This window comes from Miscanthus floridulus, chromosome 9 (genome assembly GCF_019320115.1).
Source record: "Miscanthus floridulus cultivar M001 chromosome 9, ASM1932011v1, whole genome shotgun sequence".
Classification (NCBI taxonomy): domain Eukaryota; kingdom Viridiplantae; phylum Streptophyta; class Magnoliopsida; order Poales; family Poaceae; genus Miscanthus; species Miscanthus floridulus.
Genome location: NC_089588.1, coordinates 12,252,521 through 12,278,046, shown reverse-complemented (window position 1 = coordinate 12,278,046; position 25,526 = coordinate 12,252,521). Strand labels below are relative to the sequence as shown.

At 45.5% G+C, this 25,526-nt stretch overlaps 1 protein-coding gene and 1 long non-coding RNA gene across 14 annotated transcripts; both read right to left on the bottom strand.

Moving 5' to 3' along the window:
• On the bottom strand, positions 1-7,404 carry LOC136483434 (vegetative cell wall protein gp1-like). Of its 13 annotated transcripts, none has more exons than XR_010765442.1 (5): positions 6,813-7,404; positions 6,515-6,701; positions 5,445-5,590; positions 465-2,055; positions 1-370 (listed from the first exon to the last, which is right to left on the bottom strand). XR_010765442.1 is itself a non-coding variant. In XM_066480507.1 (4 exons), exons 1-4 carry the CDS (start codon positions 7,240-7,242, stop codon positions 4,816-4,818), a joined length of 759 nt encoding a protein of 252 aa, XP_066336604.1. In that variant the 5' UTR covers positions 7,243-7,404; the 3' UTR covers positions 4,163-4,815. The 13 variants fall into 13 exon arrangements, 8 of the variants coding, with proteins under 8 accessions (XP_066336603.1, XP_066336604.1, XP_066336605.1 ...); XR_010765445.1 differs by having other exon boundaries at positions 5,445-5,499; XR_010765443.1 differs by lacking the exon at positions 5,445-5,590.
• An 8,905-nt stretch (positions 7,405-16,309) lies between these two features.
• Positions 16,310-19,620, bottom strand: LOC136481365 (uncharacterized). Its single transcript, XR_010764686.1, has 5 exons — positions 19,268-19,620; positions 18,334-18,466; positions 17,438-17,519; positions 16,879-17,338; positions 16,310-16,773 (listed from the first exon to the last, which is right to left on the bottom strand). It is a non-coding gene; the product is annotated as an uncharacterized lncRNA (long non-coding RNA).
• Positions 19,621-25,526: the final 5,906 nt, after the last annotated feature.

The window sequence follows — 25,526 nt, the reverse complement described above, 5'->3', positions numbered from 1 at the left end:
TCCAAATGTTCAACACATTCATTAATGACATCCGGGCTACATAGAGATGATGTTCAAATGATCCGGCATCAATACATTCAAAAGCATTACCATCTCATCTCAAAGTTCAAGTCTCAGTCAAGATGAGTAAAGTACCAGCATGCATCATTGAGTCATATTATACCTAAAACTAAAGCTAACAGATTAGAGCCTATCAAGAGCCTCGAGGTACTTCTGCTTGCGGATGTCAAAGAAGATCTTCATGGAGTAGCGGTTGTCCTCCAGCATGGTGAAGCCGCTGAGGTACCTCTCCACCTCGTCCCACTCGCCGCCCTGCACGAGGTCCTCGAAGTGCTTCATGTTGAAGTAGAAGCCTGACTCCTGCTCCAGCCTGCACGGACAACCGCAAAAAGCATCAGAAATCCCAGCTCACCCAGCAAAGAAAGGCTCCAAAAACCCCATTCATGATCATGGCGAGTACTCACTTGTGCACCGTCTCCTTGAACTTCTCCTCATCGAGGAACTGCAGGATGAGGAAAACCAGCTCCCTGCTAAGAGACGACATGGCTCCCCTGATCACAGTCGGAGCCTCCAGCTCTCAAAAACCCACCTAAACCTCGGGCCGCCACCCATGCAGACATTGAAGGTTGCTACTGCTACCTCACTTATAGTGCCACAATACTTTTCTAAAAGTACCACAAACTAATAAACTAGTGAATTCTACATTTTCACAACCACAATTGAACATAGTTTTGCAATTCAGTTAGCCAAATCAACATGGATCATGATTCCTGGCTGACCAAACCATGCTTTAAAATGTCCCATGGGGAGAAGAAGTCCAGCACTCCTGAGGCATCAAATAAAAATGACCCATGGGGCAAATCAGAAAATACATTTGACAAAAGAAAAGGAAATAGAGGTGATAGTGCCTGGGAGAAGAAGTCTGATGATGGCCATGGCAATTGGGAGCATCCCAGCAACTGGAAATGCCAGGGGCAAAAAGAAGGCAGATGGTAACTGGAAATGCTGGAGATGGAATTGGAAGACCAAATGCCAAGTCTAATGCAGGATCCAGTTGGGGTGAGAAAGATAAGATGGAGTCTGATGAGCATCTGAAAGTCCCAAAAGAATCAGACACATGGAATACAGGGAAATCAAATGAAAGTCCATGGGATAACACTGGTGCACTACAGGATTTCTGGGTTAACAGTATTTCACCTGGAGCAAAAGAACAAGAGCAAAAGAACTCGAGAAATGGCTTAAATTTACCCATTATCAGCATGACAATTGCAACTTAATTTCACCTGGAGCTTAATTTAATTCTCTCTCTCTAATGGGAATTGAACTGGCCACAGAACTGGTTGCTTGTACTGGTACAAGCCATCCTAGTTAAGCAGCAAACAGAACAAAATATCCCAAGTACCAGCTCATAAGGTGCTAAAGTGCAGAAGTTCTCTAATGGAAACTTGATTCATCATAGCCACTCAAGAGTAGTACAAAACAAAAAAAGTCACAAGGTACGCGAATGGTGGAGACAGGCAAGCGCTGCTCCAACATGCAGGGGTGTGACCTCAAGGACGCATCCCTCCCAGACCCTATGGCCTGAACCCAACATCCATGCGCTGGAAAAATAGCAAAGTGCAGATAAATAATTATCAGCATCATGGCAGCACTTCTTGTTTCACTCCTCTCATGAAAAATAGTAGTCAGTACCACTCAAAACTAAATACACAGTAGTACATTCAGAAGAGTTATCTTAATTTCTGAAATATGAGGTTCGGACCAGCTCGCCTCACCTATGCTAAAACATATATAACAAACGCCAGCCCAGTCATAGAAAATACACCAGAGATAAGCAAGTGAATGAATCAAGTAACAGAAGAGTAAACAGCATGGAGTCTAGCAGCATTGAGATAAGGCACATTCTGGAGGGAACTAAGCATGAAAATTTGCACAAAAATAGAGAGAACTTACCGTCTGTGCTGGAATGCTATGGAACATACCTTATTCTGATAAGCTAGTAACCTAATCAAGTTGGCTGCAACTTTAACAGTAGCTGGTTGTCCAAGCTGGATTCTGCACAGAAGGGTAACTTTAGCATCATCTATCTTGCATGTCAAATATCTCAAGTAATTGTATACCATCATATTTATCAAAGTTAATCTTACATGTCACTTTCATCTTCCTTAAGCATAACAGGGTATGTCAGTTTTTTTTATCAACAATGGCATACAAAAAAATAAGGACTAACATCAAGGCAGGTGCTCTGGTAAAAAAAATGTATTAGTCAAATACTGAAAATAGGATACTACAGATTTTTCAACATGTATTGCTCTGGTTATACAATTCATAGATGGCACACAGGCAATTCATACTGCTTATACTGCAGTTACATTGGCCTAGGTTGAAAAAACTAAAATTGGACAAAAAGAGTGTGCCAATAGGTGCTTAGTATCTATTGCCAGTTTCACAAGCAAGAATTTGCATAAATCTAGCAATGATGAACTTAAACTTTAATATTGATTTGGAGATGTGTGCATTATGCTTCTTTTACATTAGCTAACATTCCCAACAAACCCTAAGGAATCAGAACCAATCATAAATATGATGGCTGGCGATATAATCGCAGCTCAGCATTTCATAGAAAATTTAGAAATTACTTCACAAATCATAATACGAAGTTTAAATCATTTGATGCACCTATTATACCTACAAAAATGACAGCATTTCTTTATATAGGGAAAGGTCTTAATATTGGCACAAAAATATCTTTGTTGCTTAATAATGCATAATAGAAACACAAGTACTGAGAGCTATGTTGTCTTACAAACATTTTGGTGGACTGTGGGCTTCCTTTTAGACAACTTACATGCGTCATATTGTTTCCAAAATTTCACAGAAGAAATACCACAAGACAGTGACCATCTCCAGAAATTTACCCATTATCAAGAGCAAAAGAACTCGAGAAATGGCTCAGATTTACCCATTATCAGTATGACAACTGCAACTTAATTTCACCTGGAGCTTAATTTAATTCTCCCTCTCTAATAGGAATTGAACTGGCCACAGAACTGGTTGCTTGTACTGGTACAAGCCATCCTAGTTAAGTAGCAAACAGAACAAAATATTTTAAAAAAAACTATCCTCATAGAAGGGCCTTTCAGCAATGCATGCTGCCCAGTAAAAAAATATTATAGTAGAAGCAGCCAAGCAGGCATGCATACTCGGGGAAGGAAAAAAACAACAGCAAAAAAGCCATCAATCCCAAGCATGCTCATATTAATCCTAACAATTGAATACTGATTATTGTGGTGCTCTAGCACCTCCTACTAATCCGAACAATTCGGTTGCTGAAAGATGACAACTACTAATTGTTGTGCAATAACTTAAGAACAAATAACCAGCAAGATTATGCAACTGTATTTTCAATTCTACTACGAACCACATATCAATCTCACTAGATCTCTTTTTAATTTAATACTAACACAACACATGACATAGAAATATTAACTTTTTACTAAATATACAAATGTTACTACTGCTAGTCATCATATAAATTCACAGGTCTTATCCTTACTGGCACTTAAAGGCACTGGAATCACCAACCCATAAACTGAAATAAGTACAAACTATGCAATGTAAATATGTGTAACAAGATGAAAATATGTGTAACATAATTTTAAACAGATGCAACTATGCAAGCAAAAGCCTAGCAGCTAACAAGGCATACCTAGCACATTTTTTGTCAATGTAAATATGATAGTTTTCCATGAATTGTTACCCGCAGGCTAGGGTTTCGTGGAGCACAAGAACCGACGCGGACCGGCGGGAGGAGGCAGCACCGGTGAGTAGGCACGGCGCCGGCCACCGGCGGAGCCCAGCCGCGCTGCGCTCTCGGCCAGGGGGCTGCAACTCGCCCCTGGCCCGCGCAGCCGTCCCCTCCGCCGCCTGGGGTGCGCCGCCGCCGGGCCCCCGCCGCCAGATCTCGCCGGTCGGGAGCGGGAGGGGAGGGGCCACGCCGGGGAAGAAGGTAGGGGAGGGGGGAGAGGGAGGGGCGGCACCGGCCGCCGGATCTCGCCGGTGGGGAGCGGGAGGGGAGGGGCCGTGCCGGGGAAGAAGGTAGGGGAGGGGGGAGAGAGGGAGGGGGCGGCACCGGCCGCCGGATCTCGCCGGTGGGGAGCAGGAGGGGAGGGGCCGCGCCGGGGAAGAAGGTAGGGGAGGGGGGAGAGGGAGGGGCGGCACCAGTCGCCGGATCTCGCCGGTGGGGAGCGGGAGGAGAGGGGCCGCGCCAGGGAAGAAGGTAGGGGAGGGGGGGAGAGGGAAGGGGCGGCACCGGCCGCGCCGAGGAAGAAGGGGAGGGAGGGAAGGGGCGGGATCGAGCGGAGGATGGGCGGGTGCGGGTGCGGGAGGAGGGGAGGGGAGTGTGGGGGGCTGGGGAGGGGAGGGGAGGGTGCGGCGGGGAAGAAGAAGGGGAGTGGGGAGAACGTGCGTGCGCGAGGAGCCGAGCGGACGAGTCCGCGGCGGGTTAGGGTTAGGACTTCTGGGTTATTTTTCCGTGCGTGGGTTTGTTTTTCTGTGTGTTTTAAAATAACCGACAGAATAATAGCATTTTTTCTGTGCGTGCATTTTATTTTTTCTGTGCGTTTTTAAAAAACCGACAGAATAAATTTTATTTTTCTGTGAGTTCTGATTTTTTTCCGTGTGTGTATTGTCACGCGCAGAAAAATTATGCAATTATTCTGTGGGTTTTCGTATTTTTCTGTCGGGATATTTTGAAACCCACAGAAAAATCATACTTTTTCTGTGTGTGTCGAAAAAAACGCACAGAAAAATTCTTCACCCACAGAACAATTCGATTTTCCAGTAGTGTCTCTTCTTGACAAATTCTTCTGGTAACTTGGGTGTCCTTACCAGGGGCCGTTTCTGTTCCCAAAATAGCAACCTGTCAGAAAGTTAAAGTAATCTTCCACTTTCGGCCAGCGAGCCGTAGCAGCTGGAGCTTCGGCTCCTTGTTTTACCTTTGTATTTCTGGAGTTTTTCTTTTCTCTCGTCTAATAAAAATACGGCAAAGCTCTTGCCGCCTTTTAAAAAAAGAAAGTTAAAGTAACGGCCATGGTAAGGAGCAGAGCTAGTCTTCGAAATGCAGCTTTAACTGTGCTATAAAACTGCCACCTTTCAAACATTCGTCTCATCATATTGCTATATGGTGTTTTGCATAAATGTTTCTGAATAGATGCACTTATGCAAAGGACAGAAGCGAAACACTAACAAAACACAGACTTTATTGCGGGCACAGCTCTATTGGTTAAATACTAGCCCATGATAAAGTTTGGAAAAAATGATGAGTTTGTGATGGTAATCTCATTGTGCAGACCCCTAAAGAGAGCAAAGGAACAAGCCTTGATAACTGCGAACTCGGGTAGGGTCATTATGAGGAAAAGCAACCAGATTGCGGTCATGCTTACCTTTTTAGCTTCACGACAAGCAGCTGACGAAGAGATGGGCCGAATATCCTTTTTCCTGAAGATAAGTAAGTTTAACAGTTGGGCAGACCCAATGCCGGAGGCTCCCACATGAGTGAGGTCTGGGGAAGGGAAAAACCGAGGCAAGCCTTCCCCCCACAAAATCTGTATCTGTTAGATATCAATGAAATACGATGAACTAAAGGATCCCTAAAGTCCTGGATTCTGAATATCCTATGCATCTGAGTTCTGACACTATATGAAATATATAGAGAAAATTACCGGTATGGTCCTGTGAAACTCACTTAGTTCTTCCATGGCCCTAAAAACTTCAAAGTTCCTTGTATGGCCCTGTGTTCGAATTTCAGTGCCCTACACGACACTACCGTCACTTTTAGACACTAACACTGTTAAGTGCCATGCGAAATGACTATAATACCCCTGTTATAGAAAATGAACTGATTCATTACGTGACACTGCTTCCTGGTATGCTTATTCTGTCAGAAATGTGAAAGACCTTACAGCACAACGTCTTCTAGTCTATATCACTATATGTTACTATACAACAAGCGTTTAAGACTTTGAGTATTATAAGAATTCCATCATCTGAAAATAACAAGAAAGTAACGTCATATCAGTCTGGGACAACCAGGGGCTGAACTCTTGTTACCAAGAAGTGTCTTCGAACCAGAGTGATTCTAATGCCCTGCCCTTTTCAAGTAAAGAACTATTAGTTCTCTCAGGTAGATTAGGAATGTGCATTACATAAAATTAGTTATACTTATCATGCTATGGTGTCACTCTGCCCTTTCAAACATGAACTTATTAGATTGCTACAAACAATTAGGAATGCGCATCTTTCAGGTTTCCACACAAAACAAAAACAGGATTAACTGGTCCAAGCTACACGAGAGGTCTCTGGCACCCACAGAAGGGACTATCATTACTCTATCGGTGTCCAAATCACAAACAATTGCACTGCAGAGATATGGCACTAACTCTGAAGTGGGACTGTATTGAATATACCACCAACGCATGACATCAGTCATAGGTAACAAGTACGAGTTTCTCACCTGATATTCTTCGTGGATTTTCCAAGAGGCGGGCAACTTGCCGCAGCACCGACAGGTTCCTTGCCCTTGTTGGTGATGGTGGGGTTGATCCGTCCCTCGGCCTCAGCCTCAGCCTCGGTAGTCCTGCGCCTCGCGTAAACCGTGCAGATGGTCGGCGATTCGAAAACGCTCCCCACCTCGACGAGGACTGCAAACCAAGAGCAGCATTAGAAATCACAGCACAATGATGACCGAAGATGCCACCACCACACCCAGCTGCGGCGGATCGAGCGCAGATGTGAGATGCAGATTCCCTCACCGGCGGCGAAGGACGGCTTGGGCGCGGGCGTGACGGAGGCAGTGGAGGACGGCTTGGGCGCGGGCGTGACCGTGGCGGCGGAGGACGGCTCGGGCGCGGGCGTGGCCGAGGCGGTGGAGGACGGCTTGGGCGCGGTCGTTACCGTGGCGGAGGACGACGGTTGGGGCGCGGGCGTGACCGGGGCGGAGGAGGAAGGCTCGGGCGCGGGCGTGGCCGACGCGGAGGAAGATGGCTTGAGCGCCGGCGTGACCGAGGCGGAGGAGGAGCAGGTGGAGGAGACAGCGGAGGCGTCGGAGGGCGCGGGGAGGGGCCGGCGTGCAGTCCTTCTGGGCTTGACCGGGGTCGGGGTCTCGGGGCGGAGGAGGTTGGTGACGTCGCCGAGCGGCACCGCCTTCCGCTGCCGCTTGGCAGCGCTGGTGGAGGGCCTCATCGGATCTCGCCCGCGTGCGGGGAATGGGAGTTGGGGGTTCGGGCTGCGGTGGATTTGGAGGAGAGGGCGGCGGTGAGGATTGAGGGAGAGCGGGGAGTGAAGCGACGGAACGTGTGCGAGGCGGAGCAGAGAGAGTTCCAGAAGGGGAAGGGGAAGGGGAAGGGGATCGCACTATGGAAGGCTTGGAGAGACAGAAAGATTGGAGAAGGAAGGGGTGTCCGTCCCTCTTGGACTGAGGTGGGCTGGTGACGCTCTTTTGCTCTTTTGGGCTTAATTAGGCCGGTTGTTCCAGCGATTTCACTGACTTTTCTTTATCGGCCACAGAGCACAGCCCACGGTCTGGCCTGCGGGTTGGGCTGCTTGCTCGGAGCCTGTGGCACGGCACAAAGAATACGCACCACCTTCAATTCTCAGCTCCGTAACGAAGCGGTGGTGAGAAAAATATCAAGCATCCCAATCCATTTGGTGGGATTCTCGCGGTCAACCAACTATAATTGAATTTTAATAGTATCCGCAAACGGTCCTCAGCTCCAGATTCACCAAAAATAGCTTTACTTTATAAAAAGTTGGCCAAACAATCTAGCTCTATTAAATTTAGATCCACAAAAAATGTGGATATGAGGGCCAGATTCATCAAAATAGTGGATCTTCTCAAGGGGTGCTCCATCAAACTCAAATTGATGAAGTTGGTGAAAATTACCCACCACTACCACTCATTACATAGATACCGATTCATTTCTTTTTTCTTTCCTCTTCCTCCAGACTCGTGACCTTCTTCCTCCGTCGTGACTATGTGCTCGCCTCCACCGCGCGCGCCCTGCTCCGCCGACGCCCCAGACGCTGCCCCGTCGCTGAAAGGTCCTAATGGCTAGATGGGGTGAATAGCCTATTAAAAAAATTCTACAACAACACTTAACAAACCGATTAGACAATTATGAGGCGAATTAAGTGTTGCGCTAGCCTACTAAAATATTGCAAGCCACCTACCACAATTCTAGTTTATATAGTTTCTATCCACACAATAGCTATATCACTACACTAAGTTAGTCTGCTCTCAAAAGCTAACTAAAGAGCCACACTAACCAAACTAACAAGCTTTCACAACTAGCTACACTAAAGAGCTTGACAACTAGTTTGCGGTAATATAAAGAGAGTGAGCAAAATAGTTATACCGCCGTGTCGAGGAGTAAACCAATCAATCACAAGAATTAATATCAATGAAGACCAATCACCTCGGAATCAAATGATGAACACAATGATTTTTTATCGATGTTCACTTGCTTGCCGATAAGCTACTCCTCGTTGTGGCGATTCACTCACTTGGAGGTTCACGTGCTAATTGGCATCACACGTCAAACCCTCAATAGGGTGCCGCACAACCAACACAAGATGAGAATCACACAAGCCACGAGCAATTCACTAGAGTACCTTTTGGCTCTAAGCCGGGGAAAGGTCAAGAACCCCTCACAATCACCACGATCGGAGCCGGAGACAATCACCAACCTCCGCTCAATGATCCTCGTTGCTCCAAGCCGTCTAGGTGGCGGCAACCACCAAGAGTAATAAGCGAATCCCGCAGCAAAACACGAACACTAAGTGCCTCTAGATGCAAACACTCAAGCAATGCACTTGGATTCACTCTCAATCTCACAAAGATGATGAATCAATGATGAAGATGAGTGGGATGGCTTTGGCTAAGCTCACAAGGTTGCTATGTCAATGTAAATGGCCAAGAGAGTGAGCTTGAGCCGACCATGGGGCTTAAATAGAAGCCTCCACGAAATAGAGCCGTTGTACCCCTTCACTGGGCACAACGCGGGGTGACCGGACGCTCCGGTCATATTGACCGGACGCTGGACCTCAGCGTCCGGTCACGCGATGCGTGCCACGTGTCCTCTCTCTTCAAATGTCGATCACCCGATCTCAATGGTCAAGTGATGACCAGACGCAACAGCTCAAAGTTACCGAACGCTGAACACCAGCGTCCGGTCATTTCTAGTAAGCATCCAGAGACGACTTTTCACGACCGGGCGCATCCGGTCATGCTCGACCGGACACTCCCAGCGTCCGGTCACACGGCGACTCCCCTGTGCGCTGCCACGTCAGCAGCATCAGACGCAGCCCTCCAGCATCCGGTCACTAAGTGATCCAGCGTCCGGTCGGAGACCGAAACGCGCGCCCTCTGCTGCCACCGACCGGACGCGCTGGTCCAACTGAGGCCAGCGTTCGATCACTTTCAGTGACCTCTGTCTTTTCTATATAGGGCGCCGGTGGCACCGTCGGACTGTCCGCACTCTACGGACAGACACTCCACCGGTGAAGTTTCCTAACCCTTGCTCAAATATACCAACCACCAAGTGTATCACCTTGTGCACATGTGTTAGCATACTTTCACAAACATTTTCAAGGGTGTTAGCACTCCACTAGATCCTAAATGTATATGCAATGAGTTAGAGCATCTAGTGGCACTTTGATAACCGTATTCCGATACGAGTTTCACTCCTCTTAATAGTACGGCTATCGATCCTAAATGTGATCACACTCACTAAGTGTCTTGATCACCAAAACAAAATGGCACCTATCAGTTATACCTTTGCCTTGAGCCTTTTGTTTTTCTCTTTCTTCTTTTTAAGTTCAAGCACTTGATCATCACCATGGCATCATCATCATCATATCATGATCTTAATTTGCTTCACCACTTGGAATGTGCTATCTATCTCATGATCACTTGATAAACTAGATTAGCACTTAGGGTTTCATCAATTCACCAAAACCAAACTAGAGCTTTCAGCCGCACTCGTCCCGCCACCTACGCTAGCCCTGGCCCCGACCATACCGCGCGCCTGTGATTGTCCCATGAGCTCCGGCCGCCCAGTAGCCGACTGGTCCCTCGACATAGCTGAAGAGGGCAGTGCAGCGGCCCTGTCGGCCTTCCGCTGGCTGACAGGACCTAAAATATCTGCCTGTCTTCTCCATCGCGCGCTATCTCGCTCACAGCGCTGCCGCGTTGCCCCTCGCGCGGTGGGCCTTGGGCTGCCGCTTGCCCACCGTGCCGCCCCTCACCGCCGGTGTGCATCTTCTCCGTCGCGCTCTCTCTCTCTCTCTCGCTCGCGCGCTCTCTCTCTCTCGCACCGCCGCCACGTTGGCCCCTCGTCGGCGGGCCTTGGGCCGCCGCCTGCCCGCCGCCGCCCCCCACCCAGGCCACGCGAGCCCTCGCCTGGCGCCTACTCGCCATCGTTGTCGTCTGCTCGGGCTGCGTAGGTAATTTTTTTAGTAAATTTAGATTTTCTTTTTTAGTTACATTATTAGTTAGATTTTGTTAGTTTAGTTGGTTTAGTTAGATTTGGTTAGGGTTAGATTAATTAGTATATTTAGTTTTTAGCTGTAGATTAGGGTTAGGGTTAGTTTAGTTTGATTTTGTTTTTTTAGGTAGTTTAGTTTAGTTTATTTAGATTACTTAGTATAATTAGTTACTTTAGTTAATTAGATTAGTTGGTTAGTTTAATTTTAGGGTTATTTTTTAGGGTTAGTTTTAGTTGTAGATTAGTTTTTTAGTTAGATTTTTAGGGTTAGTTATTTTTAGTTAGGGTTAGATTTTTAGGGTTAGTTAATTAGATTTTTAGTTAGTTTTTTTTAGGATTATTTTTTTTAGGTTTAGTTTCGGATAATGCTTTTGGATTATGGCTAGTTTAGTTAGTAGTTTTCTGTTAGGGTTAGTTTTCTTTTAGTTTATTTTGTTTAATAAGATTAGGTTCACATGGTACTTCTTTTAACTAATACGATGCTTTGCACGATGCGGCCAGGAATGTCAACCGATTTAATCCCTTTCAGAATTTACCATGGCAACGGTGAAATTAGATATGGGGAAAGCGGGGTGGACCTTAGCAAGTTCTAGGTTTTTGGCACAAAACTGACTTCGCCGCTAGATTATAGCCAAAAATAAGTTTTAGCCTGGCTGCATGCATACTTGGGTGTTTCGCCCTCTCAGCATCGTTTCAGGATTAGTATGTTGGTGATAAAATTGTCGGAGAATGGATCGAGGCGGGAGCTGTGCAAGGCCAGTAACACAAAGAAATGGTATTTTCTCGTGTCCAAGGCGTTGGAGCATAATTATTTCAACATCATGCTTGTTGAGTTCATGGATGGTGGCATGCAGGGTGACACTAGCAACAAAGGTGCAGCAGAGGATAACTTAGAGGCCGCAAATGCTGAGCAAATCTATTGAAAGGGTCCGTGACGCCTAAGAGGGGGGTGAATTAGACAACTTAAAACTCTAACTCTAAACTATAGCCTCTTTTTCTACCCTTAGTAAAATATATGCAAAAGATAAACTATCTAAATGTGCAACTACGATTTTGCTAGTATGTTGCTATCTCTACCGCAAAAGAAGTTATGCAACCTAGGTTCCAAACCTATCAACTAGCCTATCACTAAGCTAGGAAAGTAAAGCATACACCAAGATTGCAATGTAAATACGGAAGCTAAAGAGTAAGGTAGAGATATGCAAACTCACGTCGACGACTCTGGTATTTTTACCGAGGTATCGAGAAGTGTACAAGCTTCTCCCTAGTCCTCGTTGGAGCCCTCGTAAGGGCCAAGCTCCCGGTCGGGTAACTCCATAGATAGCCCCGGGCCTTCTCCATGTGCAAGTGGGTCTTTGGTGTGCCTTCCGGCAAGCCTCTCTCGAACCGCTTCCCACCGTCTTTACTATTAAGCTTCTGGCCAAACCACCATGGGCCTTATTCCCTTCGGTACACGGTGGCGGCCACACCACAAACGTGTTTTGTGTGATCTCGCAAGACTACAAGCCCCTCCGATATCTAACAATGGTGCGCGCAAGCACCGTGTGGTAAGAGGTGTGCAAACCTCACTAAACACTAGGCATAAACCTAGAGCAAGCGCATAAACGGTGGTCTAATCAACCTAAGCACTTCTCAAAGCACCTACACTAATCACCTAATGAATCACTAAGCACTATGCAAGTGGAGATCACTAAAATGGTGTATCAACACCCTTGGTATGTTTTCTCAACTCTCCACGTCTCAAATGGCTGGTTGGGGGTCTATTTATAAGCCTCACCGAGAAAGTAGCCGTTGGGAGCGAAACACAGCTTTCTACTACTGACCGGACGCTGCTGTCGTCCTGACCGAACGCGTCCGGTCGTCCTAACAGTTAGAGCGCGCGCGTAGATCGGACGCACTATCGAGTCCAATCGCGCTGTCGCCACTCTGGAACCTCTCTAGACTCGATCGGACGCTTCAGTTCCTGCGTTCGGTCGATTATCCGCGAACGTCCGATTAGTGCTGAATGTGTTGCTGAGATGATGAATAGTGCCATCATCGTGTCCGGTCACTTTTCGTCCTTAGCGTCCGGTCGCTGCTGTTGACGTCTATTGTTGCCGAGCATCTTGATCGGACGCGTCCGGTCGCTATAAGGGCCGCGTCCGGTCATCTCTGTGAAGCTCGTTTCTTCGCGATCTTGCGTCTGGCTTGGTTCCTATCTTCGTGCTTAGACTTTGCTTGATATCTTGGATCCTCTCTTGTGCTTCTCGGGTCTTGCTTAAGGTGTTGATCGTGGGATCATCATGTCGCCTTTGTCCAAGTCACGTCTTTGACCCTATTGAACTATAAAATAATTACTTGTAAATTCATTAGTCCAATTTGGTTGTGTTGGTCATCAAACACCAAAATCCAAAGTAAATGAGCCTAGGGTCCATTTTTCTTACAATCTTCTCCTTTTGGTGATTAATGACAACATGACCAAAACAAGTAAATAATAAAAATTTTGAAATTTAAAAACTATCTACTTGCTATGATGCAATACAAAGGGCAAGGTTATATGATGCTAAAAGATACCACATGTAAATATCTTTGGAAATTTATCTTACCCTTGCAAATGTCCCCATGTGGCATTATGGATTTAAGCCTCTCCCTAACTCCATAATCCACTATCCTTCATTTCTCGGACCATTACCACTTATAAATTATTATGATCGGGTTTGCTTTTGGTTCTATAAATTCTCCTCCTTTGAAATTAAACACCGAAAAAAGGTGGGCAACTTACAGCTGGTAGCCTTGAAGGCGGCCCGGTGGGAACAGCAGGCGTGGGTGGTCCAGAATCCAGATGGAGGCAACAAGGGCCCTGTTCGCTTTGCTGAAAAGACACGGCTGAAAGTTTTGTTTGCTGACTTGTTATAAGAGAAATACATTGTTCGTTCGCTGAAATAGTACAGCTCATAAAACAAACGAACAGGACCAAGGTCTAGTCATACTCGTTCCAAATCTCTAATTTGGCGTCTCATTCTCTTTATTTAGTTCTCCACGAATACCCTGTCTACAAGCCCAGATTTGATATAGAATTTGCACGTACTCTAGTGTCAATGGCAACTTTTATATAGCCGAAGCTTTTTTTTTAGAAAAAGCCGAATCTATTTAATTAGAGCTTTTTTAGCAAAATCTATTAATTATTAGAGCTTGGAAAACATACGCGATTTAATTTTTGTTTTCGTTTTTTTTTATTTGGGCTGAACAGGAGGTACAAAGCAGCGAGCGGCCGAGTAACATTGCTCAAGTCAAGGAATCATCACGGAGGAGGGCCTGCCAATCACTGAAGCCGCTAATTTTCCAGAGAGAAAAAAAGTCAATTTTACCTCCTGAACTATCCTCAAAGTCTAGTTTTTCTCCCTGAACTCCAAAATCGAATAAACCACCTCCCTTAACTTTTAAAACCGTTTATTTTACCTCCTTGACCTAGTTATAGGTGGTTTTCAGAGACGATTTTGTCTTTTTAGTCCAAAAATAAATCTAGTAAATACCTAATGAGGTTTTTAAACCACAAAAAATATCTCTAAGCTTCTAAAATTTTTGAGAAAAATACTAAAGATGGATTAGGACAAGAAAAACCCAAATAATATATTTATATCTTGTGAAAATATCTCTAGAATCTTTTAAAATTTGATTTAGCTCTAGAAAAATAGGAAAAATATGCAAAAAAATCCAAAAAACTACCAAGATGTTCTAATTCATATCCAAATACTCCATATTTATGATGTCGATATCCAATCGTATATTCGTATCATATTCGGCATAGCTGACACTATCCGTATTCGAATCCGAATCTGAATTCGAATAGAAATATATGAAAACATGCTTATGTAATATTGGTGATATCCGTCTGTATCCAATCCGCTTGCATCCCTAGCTTTGACCGTATTTGATTAATTGATTAATTTAATCAGCCAAATGCCATGCCCATGGCCGTACTCGAAGGTCACTCCATAAAAAACAAACACACCTATCACTCCATAAAAAATCAAATCAAATATTTTAAATTTGATCAAATATATATAAAAATATAAAATGTATGATGTATATAATAAGTAGTAATATATTGAACATGTAATATACTTTCATAATAAGCGTATTTATAGATATAAATGTTGATATTATTATTTTTTATATTTCTAGTGAAATTTTAAAATTTAACGTAAAACGATATGTCCATTTATTTTGGGAAGATAAAAGTACACCGAATTATTTAGAGCACTCCCAATATAGAAACTAGTCATAGTTCCTCACGACTAGAAACCATCCTCTTCAATGCATAGTTTATGAAAGTAGTTTCGATACATAAAAATATTAATATACAACACAATCAAAACAGATCAACTGTGCCAAGCATCTTGTAGCTCATGTTGGTTGCCTGCAAATGAACATACTTGTACGCAGGATAAACCATCATCCCCGCGTGTTCATACGTGCGTCGGGGTTTGGCGGCGCTTGGAGGTAGGACGCCAGAGCACGGGACAGATCTCTCTCGAATCCGCCACGACGCCCATTTACCATCGGATCTAGCGACAATGCGATATGGGCCGTTCGATCGCAGTTGTCGGGGGGTTTCTCCTTTCTTCGTCCCTGACCGCCGTTTTGACTTTTCGAGGTCGATTGGAAACGGGCACTAGGGCGGCTAAAAAGCTAGGAGCCCGAGTTGAGGCAGCCCGCCAGGGGTGACTATAAATACTCCTCTTGGTATGAAGTACCATGTAGTAACAGCCTCTCACAGACCACCGCTACCAGCTAGCCATGAAGGCAGCCGGATGGGAACAGCAGGTACAACTAGTCGTACTCATTCCAAATCTCTAATTTGGTGTCTCATCCTCTTAAGTTCTCCACGAATACCCTATCTACGACCACAGATTCGATCTAGAATTTGCATGTAGTCTCGTGTAAATGTCAGAATTTTATATAGCCGAGTCTATTAATTAGACCTTCGAAAGCATACATGAGTTTTTTTTTTTTTTTTTCGTTTTCTTTTTTATTGGGCCCACGTCCAACAGGAGTTGCAAAGCAGCGAGCGGCCGAGCAAGATCGATGAAGTCAAGGAGTCGTCATGTAGCTGGGCCTGCCAATCGCCGCTGAAGCCCCTGTTTTTTCAGGTAGGATGGAAAATCTGCTTTGGGCCTAGAGCACCTGCACCCCCACGTCCACTCAGATCTAGACTTGCGACTCCTGTGCGATTTTAGATAATTAAAAAAAATCTCTTCTCTTCACTCACTCACACACACACTCTCTCTCTCTCTCAAAAAACTTTAAAGCCATCGTCTACCCGGTGATCCAAATCTTGATCCCTACTCACGGTTCGCGTCCGATACAAAACATACTTCACTCGGAGCTCATACGTCTGCGTCCTACATGGTTCCGATACGAAGACAGGATCCACGTGTTCGTGTCTAATTAATGCACGGGCATATATTTAGTGCAATCATGATTCTGGTCTAAAAAGATTGCTTTCCGAAGGCATACCCCCGTGGTTAATAGTTGAGAAATATTAAATGCTAATAGCTACTCCATCCCATTAAATCAACTTTTAGTATTGTCCTAAGTCAAAGTATTTTATGTTTGACTAAATTTATAGAAAAATAACATTAGTATCTATAACACCAAATTAGTAACACCAGATATATTTGAAATATATTTTCATAATGTTTTTATTTGATGTCACAAACGTCGTTACCATTTAATATAAAGCTGACCAAACTTAAGATAATTTAACTTAAGGTCATTCGGGAGGGACTAGTATGAGACTATGGATTAAATAAAATCATACATAGTTGTCGGTTACTCTCAACATATCTAAACTTGATGAAATTAGCTTTTTTTCTCTAAAAAAATGCAGGTCATCTATGGCAATGATAATGATACCACAGCTGCTCAGCTCGAACAGCGAAAGAAAAGCTGGCCCAACTATACTCTAAAGGCCCTGTTGTTCGCTTGTGCCATGTTGTTTTCTGCGTACATGAATCTTTCTTCATCAACATCAGTCGCCATCAAGATATTGCTTGTGGTTGATATTGTGGTCTTCATCATCATCGATGGAGTACTCTACATAAATATGCCTAATTGGGGCAATGCCTTGGTCTGCATCTCATGCCTCCTTCTACAAGTGGCCTTGTGCCTTCTAACTGTCCCGTTCAACGGATGCTACGCCTTCGCCATCCTCGTCGTGGTGTTCCTGATCCTTATTGTTGCCCTCCTTCAACCAAAGTTTCAGCATTCAGTAAACAAGTATGTGCTGCCCTCCTTCAACACAGATGCTGGCGATGCACAGGGAGACATCGGTGATCAAGAGAATCATTACCTGAACCATTTATTCGACATATCAAATGGCATTGCCACCTGTGGCGGCCTGGTCACCGGGATCATGGGATACTACTCCTACATGGTAGGGCCAGTCACCGCAGCTGGGTTCTTGTTCTTCTCCACTGTACTTCTCGGGCTCTATCTGATGATGGTCATAGCGATGAGAGCTGTGTCTCCACCCCATGCCGCCTGCCTCGTCATCGTGCTCAAGGCCCTCCTCCTGCTCACTATCATTACCGCCTCAATCTCATTTGTTCACCGCTCAGTGACCAATCCACATGTTGCAAAGTAGACTCCAATCACGGAAAGACCCTCGCCTTGTTCTGACAATGTGACCAAAAAGGCGGCTCCTCTCATTTCTGTTAGCTGAACTGTGAGTAATGGGTGATACATCTTCACAGGCTGATAGTCAAGGTTTGGAATGTATTCTGGAATAGCTCCAGTCCCTATCTAGCAGGCTGTGAAGAAATATTTTACTTAATCAAATCGGGTAGCTCAAACTTAATGTATGAAGCAAGTTTTAAGTAGTAGACAAACAGGAAGGGTGTGCCAATCACCTGGCTATAACTAGTTGGTGTGCTTCCATCGGTGGTCTCCCCTTGCTCCCACGGAGGCAGCGACGAAAGGATCCAGTAAACTCTACAGCAAGTATATTGCAAATAAGAAGAAAAACAAAGACAATTCTTGTATTTGAGAATCATTCAAATCCAGTGAGCAATATCAATGGCAGCATTGCGTCTTTGAATTGGAATTGAACAGTTATTCCTGACTAAGTGACAAATTTTAGTAGTTTTAAAGAAGCACGTCTATGCTAGAAGAGCAACAACTGTAGACATGTTAATGTCAAATTCCTTTGTCCTTGCTCTCCTCAATATTTCCTTATATTTGTAGAGTGAGCTAGTCACAAGTGTGCAATAAAGAAGATTTACTGAATCATAAATTTAGCTCACAGTTTGAAAAATAAGTAGATGGTAAGAAAATGTTGCCACAACCCTTTCTTATATCTCCTCGCGTTATCCAAAAATTTAGTTCAACATAATTTTTTGCATCAAACTGCTGAACACATCACACAGGCTGAGAACAATAAATCAGCTGACCATAGTTTTAGTAATTTCAAAGCCTTGTAAAGGTAAACGGAACCAATGTGAATCTGTGTGGTAATACATTCAGAACCCTCGTTTTGAATGTTGACAAGGTTACAAACTGGCTTTGATATCAACAAAAAATAAAAAGAAATACAAAATAATATGTGGTTATGTCATGTGAAGGTGAAGCTGAATAAATGGCATGTTTTTCCCAAATCAAAGACACCTACGAGGTTACCAATCTCATTTGACTTGATTATAACAACTTTAATTGAATGATCATATCTTGCATGGCTTTTTCATTGGCATAACCTGCCAGAAGTAAAATTTATCTACTCAATTTCAAGAAGTAATAAAAAATTACTTACTCAGTTTCAAGGAGACAGAATAGTAAGAACAAAATATTTGACCATTGCCCTTGTGGTGATTATCGAGATTTGTATTCTGTGTTCACAGTCTTGTCGCTTGCCAAGTTGTGACAACACGCCATGGCGGCATAACCTGACGGAGGAGTTGCTTATTAGACATGACACACTATGGTGAAAACTCATGGCACTAAGCATCAGAGATCAATGGCAGGGATGAAAACTTAAGGAGCAGAACTTCATCTTAATCTCACAAATGCAGCTTTAATGGCACTATGAAAAACAGACTTCAAAAATATCCGTGTCATATATTGTTATATGCTGTATTGCACAAATGCTTCATAATAGATGCAGTTATGCAAAGGAGCACAAAAATGAAACTTTAACAGGGCTGCAGACATAGCTCTATTGAAAATGGGACTTAACACATGCAGGGCAGCTGAAGTGAACACATGCAAGTGACATTGTGTTGGACCCAGGGGAGCCTCAGATAGTCGATAGTAGTTGGTAGTCTAATCCTGCCTTCGTGCCCATGTACCAAGGGTGTATGTGCTATATAGTACCTATAACTGTATCAAGCTGTAAGTGCTATACTGATATATATATAGTATTCATTGTCATTAATTGGTAAAGCAAGCAAGTAGTGAAGCATGAGCTCATAATTTAAGAGCAAGCCAGTAAGGCAGTTGTGAATAGATTAGCGGAAACAAATGGGACAAAATGGCATCCCCAGTATCCTCAACTGGCAGGTGGCAGCTAAACCCAATGTGCAGCCAAATCGCCGTCCTCCCTCCCTGATCGCCTGATCGGACGACTGATCACGATAAGTCGACTGCCGGTCAGACGACTAGAATCCTACAAACCCAATCGAGCTAATCGGGTGCGTGTGACCGGTAAGTATGACTAATTGCGATTAGTCAGGCAACTTAGATATCACCTGCTGTTGCTTTCCACTTCCAGGTTGCAGCAGCATGAATGGGTTCGTTGCCCTCGATGTTGGCGGACGGAAAGGCGATGATGGGATTGCTCCTCCTCACCTGACCCTCGCTAGTCCCGCGCCTGGCGCAAACCATGGAGATCAGATGGTCGGCGATTGGACGACGAGGACTGCAGATCATGGGCAGAAGAAATCCCCGCTCCGGTGGCGTCGCCGTCGCGGGCGCTGGTGGCGGGCCTCATCGCAGAGGACGGTGGGGAGGAAGAGCGGGGATTGAAGCGAGGGCAGGGAGACTTGCGGAGGCGGAGCAGAGAGAAAATCCGGAATGGTTGGGACGGAGGACGGGAGGAAGGCTTTGCAGGGGGAAATGTTGAAGGGTGCTGTGTTCGTGAGTAGGGCAGGCTTGGCTCTGCGGATTGAGGAGGTGGGCGGCCTATGGCGCAACACAACCGCCCCAGTAAATTGTAATTATTGACGTGAAATAATGCGCTTTGTTATTATAGGATTTTAAATATCGACTTCGCTAAAACGATCCTTGAAACGTTGGCACTTTGTTATACATGGCATTTGATCTTTCTAATTACTTTTCTCAACTAAAATACATGTATTTTGTCATAATGTGACCGTATTGCCCTCGTGGCTTCAATTGAAGTAGGACGTGGCTGTTGGCCGCTCGCCTGGCCTGCCTGGCTGGCCGCGGTCTGGGCTGGCTGGCCGACCGTGCCTGAGCATGGCTGGCCGCGCCCTTGGCTGGCTGGCCGGCGCCTGGGCTGGCTGGCCGCCATGTACGGTTTAATATGTAATTGTCGGGTACCATAAAACGGGGGTACCCCGAGCGTACACCAAAAGAGTCACTTAAATCTCATCAACAACAAAGCCAGAAGGTAAGCCATGGGTTCACCACCAGCCCCGTCCGAGCCCACCGGCTCTCCGCCTCGCCTGAGGCCTCGCACGGAAGGTCTCGACACCCTGACGAAATCTCCGCCTCACGTGAGACCTCTCACGAGAGGCCTCGGCAAGGAGCCCAATTTCCGTCTTGCCCGAGGCCCCGTGCGTACAGCCTCGAATGAGACAGCTATTCTCCGTATCGCCCGAGGCTGGCTTGTCAATAACCCGTCGCTCCCGCCTCGACCAGTCTTCTCGACAGCCTGTCATGTCCTATTAATGCGTCAACCACTCCCGCAATCTCAGCCGGACGACGGCTCGACACCGTAGAGTGGCCGACGGGACAAGGAGTCGCATCAACACTATACCGGCTAAGACAAGGTACGGCGGGGATTACCGGCCACTGTGTTCCGGCGCTGTGCCCACGATCAGCGCCGGCGCTACGCTGTGCCCCGTAACACCCGCCCCGAAGACAACGCGGCATGGGAGGTCTGGCCCGGGTCATCATCGCCTCCGAACCAGCGTACCAGATCGACCGCTCCCTCCGAGCCTCGGCACCCTACATCAGGGCCTCGGCCATCTCGAGATTCACGTCTGCCGAGACCCCCACCATGGTTCGGCCTCGGCACCAACCGAGCCTCGGCCTCGCACGCAGTCAACCCACAGCGACCCGCACGCTGACCGTCGCGCCCGCTTCGAGGTAGCCCTGGAGCTCCCATGACGCACAGGATCGGATGTGACCAGCACGTCGCTCCAGCGCTTCAAGGACGGACCACTCCGACGACCATGCCGCCACAGGAACAGGCTACAGAGCTCGGACACGCCGCCTCCGTTCGCACGGCGCCGTATAGTTAGCACACGTACTACCCTGGTCCTCCCTTCAACTATAAAAGGAAAGGATTTGGGCCGTTTCTAGGAGAGGAACACAGGCACACACAAAAATAACACCCTGTAACACGCATACTCACCCGCTGTCTGAGAGCAACGTCTCAAGCAGCCCGCATCACCCCGTGCTCTGTCACCCTCTTGCTCTGTCACCCTCGCGAGCCGAGAACAAACCTCTTGCTCTGTCACCCTCGCGAGCCGAGAACAAACCTCTTGCTCTGTCACCCTCGCGAGCCGAGAACAAACCTCTTGCTCTGTCATCCTCGCGAGCTGAAAACAAACCTCTGGCTCTGTCACCGTCGCGAGCCGAGAACAAACCTCTTGCTCTGTCACCCTCGCGAGCTGTCCACCCTCGCGGGCCGAGAAAAAACCTCTTGCTGTTGCTGTCACCCTCGCGAGCTGCGTGCGAACTGAAACTTCCGGTACTAAAGGCACGGGGCATATATATATATGTGTGTGTGTGTGTCAGCCACCACTCCCTCGTCGTCCTGCTCAGCTCGGAGAAGGGCTGCGACGTGAAGCTCGCGAGGATGGTTGCGCCGGCGGGGCAGCGCATCAACCACAGGTTCGATTTTCAGGTGCAGGCCATAAGCGCGGAAAAGCTGCCCTTCATCCTTCACGCCGTCGTCGTCTTCACCACCATCGCCCCTATCACCGACAACGACGGCGGCGGCGGCACCCTCCGCTACGACGACAACCTCTCCCGCCACATCTTGAACGACCACGTCAGGGGCGTCATCGAGCGCGATACCCTCGCACTGGCGGCGTCCATGACCATGGAGGAGATCTTCCGGGCCACCACCAGCTCGTCCATCAACCACCAGGAGACCGTCTTCGAGTTCGAGAACGTGCAGCTAGAGCTCAACAAGCAGTTGGGCCGCCTCATCGTCTACGATGCCTACGTCTACGCGAAGCCGCAGTTCGTGGACGCGTCGTGGAACATGGACGACTTCTCCTGCATGGCCATGGTGGCCGAGGAGGAGCGAGAGCGACAGGACGGAGCAAGGCAAACGGAGAAGGTGTTGTTGACTGTCGTCTGACAGAAAACGGAGCAATTCCCATCCAAATCTCTAATTTGGCGTCTAATTCTCTTTATTTATTACTTCTCCACTAATAATACCCTATCTACGAGCACAGATTTGCTATAGAATTTGCATCTATTAGTTATAAGAGCTTCCAAAGCATACATAGGCTGATTTTTTCTTGGTGTTCATTTTTCGTCTTGGGCCCAGGTCCACGTCCAACAGGAGTTGCAAAGCAGCGAGCGGCCGAGCATGATCGATGAAGTCAAGGAGTCGTCATGTAGCTGGGCCTGCCAATCGCTGAAGCCCCTGTTTTCTCAGGTAGGATGGAAAATCCCCTTTGGGCCTAGAGCACCTGCACCTGCAACCCCCACGTCCACTGGGCTTGTGTCCAAACGGCTTGCAGATCCAGCCTTGCCACTCCTGTGCGATTTTATATTAGACCAAAAAAATACAGTCACGAATCTTGTCTAAAAAGATTGTGTTTTTCCCCAAAGCATACGCATACCCCAGTGGTTAGCAGTTGACGAATATTAAGTGCTAATAACTAATCCCTCCATCCCATTAGATCAACTTTTAGTATTGTTCAAAGTCAAAGTAGTTTCAGGTTAACTAAATTTATAGAAAAAAAATATCAATATTTATGACACCAAACACTATATATCGTGAAATATATTTTTCATAATGTATTTAGTTAATTTCACAATCGTCATTACCATTTAATATAAAGCCAACCAAACTTAAGATAATTTGAGTTAAGATGATTATAAAAGTTGATTTATTTTGGGACGGACGGACTAGTATGAAACTATTCCCTCCGTGTAATAAAAAGTGGTGTCGCTATGGATTCGTACTGGTCCAACTTTCTTAATTTTGACTAGGTTTATAGAAAAATACTAGCAATATTTGTATCCTCAAATAAGTTTATTATAAAAATATATTAAATGATTTATCTAATAATACTAATTATGTACCATAAATATTAATGTTTTCTTATATATATTTGGTTAAAGTTAAAAAAAATGTTTGATTTCTTGGAAAGTGAGAATATGATATTTCTTATGGGATGGAGGTAGTATGGATTAAATAAAATTTTACATAGTTGTTGATTACTCTCAGCATATATCTAAACTTGATGGTATGAGTTTTTTTCCCACAAAAATGCAGGTCATCTATGGCAATGGTATTGATACCGCAGCTGTTCGGCTCGAACAGCGAAAGAAAAGCTGGCCCAACTATACTCTAAAGGCCCTGTTGTTCGCTTGTGCCATGTTGTTTTCTGCGTACATGAATCTTTCTTCATCAACGTCAGTCGCCATCAAGATATTGCTTGTGGTTGATATTGTGGTCTTCATCATCATCGATGGAGTACTCTTCATAAATATGCCTAATTGGGGCAATGCCTTGGTCTGCATCTCATGCCTCCTTCTACAAGTGGCCTTGTGCCTTCTAACTGTCCCGTTCAACGGATGCTACGCCTTCGCCATCCTCATCGTGGTGTTCCTGATCCTTATTGTTGCCCTTCTTCAACCAAAGTTTCAGCATTCAGTAAACAAGTATGTGCTGCCCTCCTTCAACATAGATGCTGGCGATGCACAGGGAGACATCGGTGATCAAGAGAATCATTACCTGAACCATTTATTCGACATATCAAATGGCATTGCCACCTGTGGCGGCCTGGTCACCGGGATCATGGGATACTACTCCTACATGGTAGGGCCAGTCACCGCAGCTGGGTTCTTGTTCTTCTCCACTGTACTTCTCGGGCTCTATCTGATGATGGTCATAGCGATGAGAGCTGTGTCTCCACCCCATGCCGCCTGCCTCGTCATCGTGCTCAAGGCCCTCCTCCTGCTCACTATCATTACCGCCTCAATCTCATTTGTTCACCGCTCAGTGACCAATCCACATGTTGCAAAGTAGACTCCAATCACAGAAAGACCCTCGCCTTGTTCAGACAATGTGACCAAAAAAGGCGGCTCCTCTCATTTCTGTTAGCTGACCTGTGAATAATGGGTGATACATCTTCACAGGCTGATAGTCAAGGTTTGGAATGTATTCTGGAATAGCTCCAGTCCCTATCTAGCAGGCTATGAAGAAATATTTTCTTAATCAAATCGGGTAGCTCAAACTTAATATATGAAGCAAGTTTTAAGTAGTAGATAAACAGGAAGGGTGTGCCAATCACCTGGCTATAACTAGTTGGTGTGCTTCCATCGGTGGTCTCCCCTTGCTCCCACGGAGGCAGCGACGCAAGGATCCAGTAAACTCTGCAACAAGTATATTGCAAATAAGAAGAAAAACAAAGATAATTCTTGTATTTGAGAATCATTCGAATCCAGTGAGCAATATCAATGGCAGCATGTCTTTGAATTAGAATTGAACAGTTATTCCTGACTAAGTGACAAATTTTGGTAGTTTTAAAGAAGCACGTCTATGCTAGAAGAGCAACAGCTACAGACATGTTAATGTCAAATTCCTTTGATCTTGCTCTCCTCAGTATTTCCCTATATTTGTTTTTTTAGAGGTCAAGGGTGGCCCCCGGCCTTTATATTGCAAAGACCAAACCGTTAAGCTCCTTACAATATTCAAAGTTCAAAAAACTCCAACAGAACCGCAGAAGGCCTCAACAGGCAAACAACCGCCCAGAATACCAGAACAACTACTAACATCGTTACATCCCCAGGCTTCCGCAACACTCGCAACGCTAAACCAGTTTCTTTCACGAGCCAACCTTTCCAGATCAACTTCATTTGTCTGCAGAGCATCAGTTGTATTGATCTTCCAGACTCTCCCAGATTGATATAAGATGCGATCCCATTCATCATTCACCTGACCAAGCTAGGTAGACGGTGAGGTCTTGTGGCGAAACTTTTCAGTTTGTCCACGTGATCCAGAAATTCTGGGACTTTCTCCTTCGGACACAGAGAACTCCAATTTTGTAGCATTGCTGTTACCTTCATTATCAGCACCCGCACATCTACCCAGGGAGTTCCCTGAAAACACAAGCTGTTCCTTAGTTTCCAAAGCCCCCACAGGGCAGCAGCACAAAAAATATTTTCCACTATGAATTTCCTATTACTAACCCACATAGTCCCAACAGAAACAAAATCTGTGCCAACTTGTCTATTTAAGATCTCAGAAAGAATTGACCAAAGCTGTTTAGCTACTACACAGTTAAAAAATAAGTGATTGACAGTTTCAGCCTCTGAACAAAACAAACAAGTAGGATCCTTGATTTTCTTCCTGATACTCAAATTATCCCTAGTCAGAACCTTGTTTTTAGATAACAACCACAGGAAGAAATGGACTCTAGGTGGGACCTTCAGTGCCCAAACAGTAGGAACAAACACAGGAGAAATACCCCTAAAATTAATGACTTTCTATAAAGACTGTGAAGAGTATACACCATGAGAGTTAAACTGCCATATTAGTGAATCTTCCTCATCAGTAAAGCTAATAGTAGA

What these genes read in the sequence shown, in the direction of transcription:
- LOC136483434 (XM_066480506.1), bottom strand. Translation starts at nt 7,242, where the DNA reads ATGAGGCCCTCCACCAGCGCTGCCAAGCGGCAGCGGAAGGCGGTGCCG. An exon ending in CAAGCCGTCCTTCGCCGCCG is followed by an intron (nt 6,702 to 6,812) that starts GTGAGGGAATCT and finishes CTTGGTTTGCAG; the next exon opens with TCCTCGTCGAGGTGGGGAGC. An exon ending in AAATCCACGAAGAATATCAG is followed by an intron (nt 5,500 to 6,514) that starts GTGAGAAACTCG and finishes ACTTATCTTCAG; the next exon opens with GAAAAAGGATATTCGGCCCA.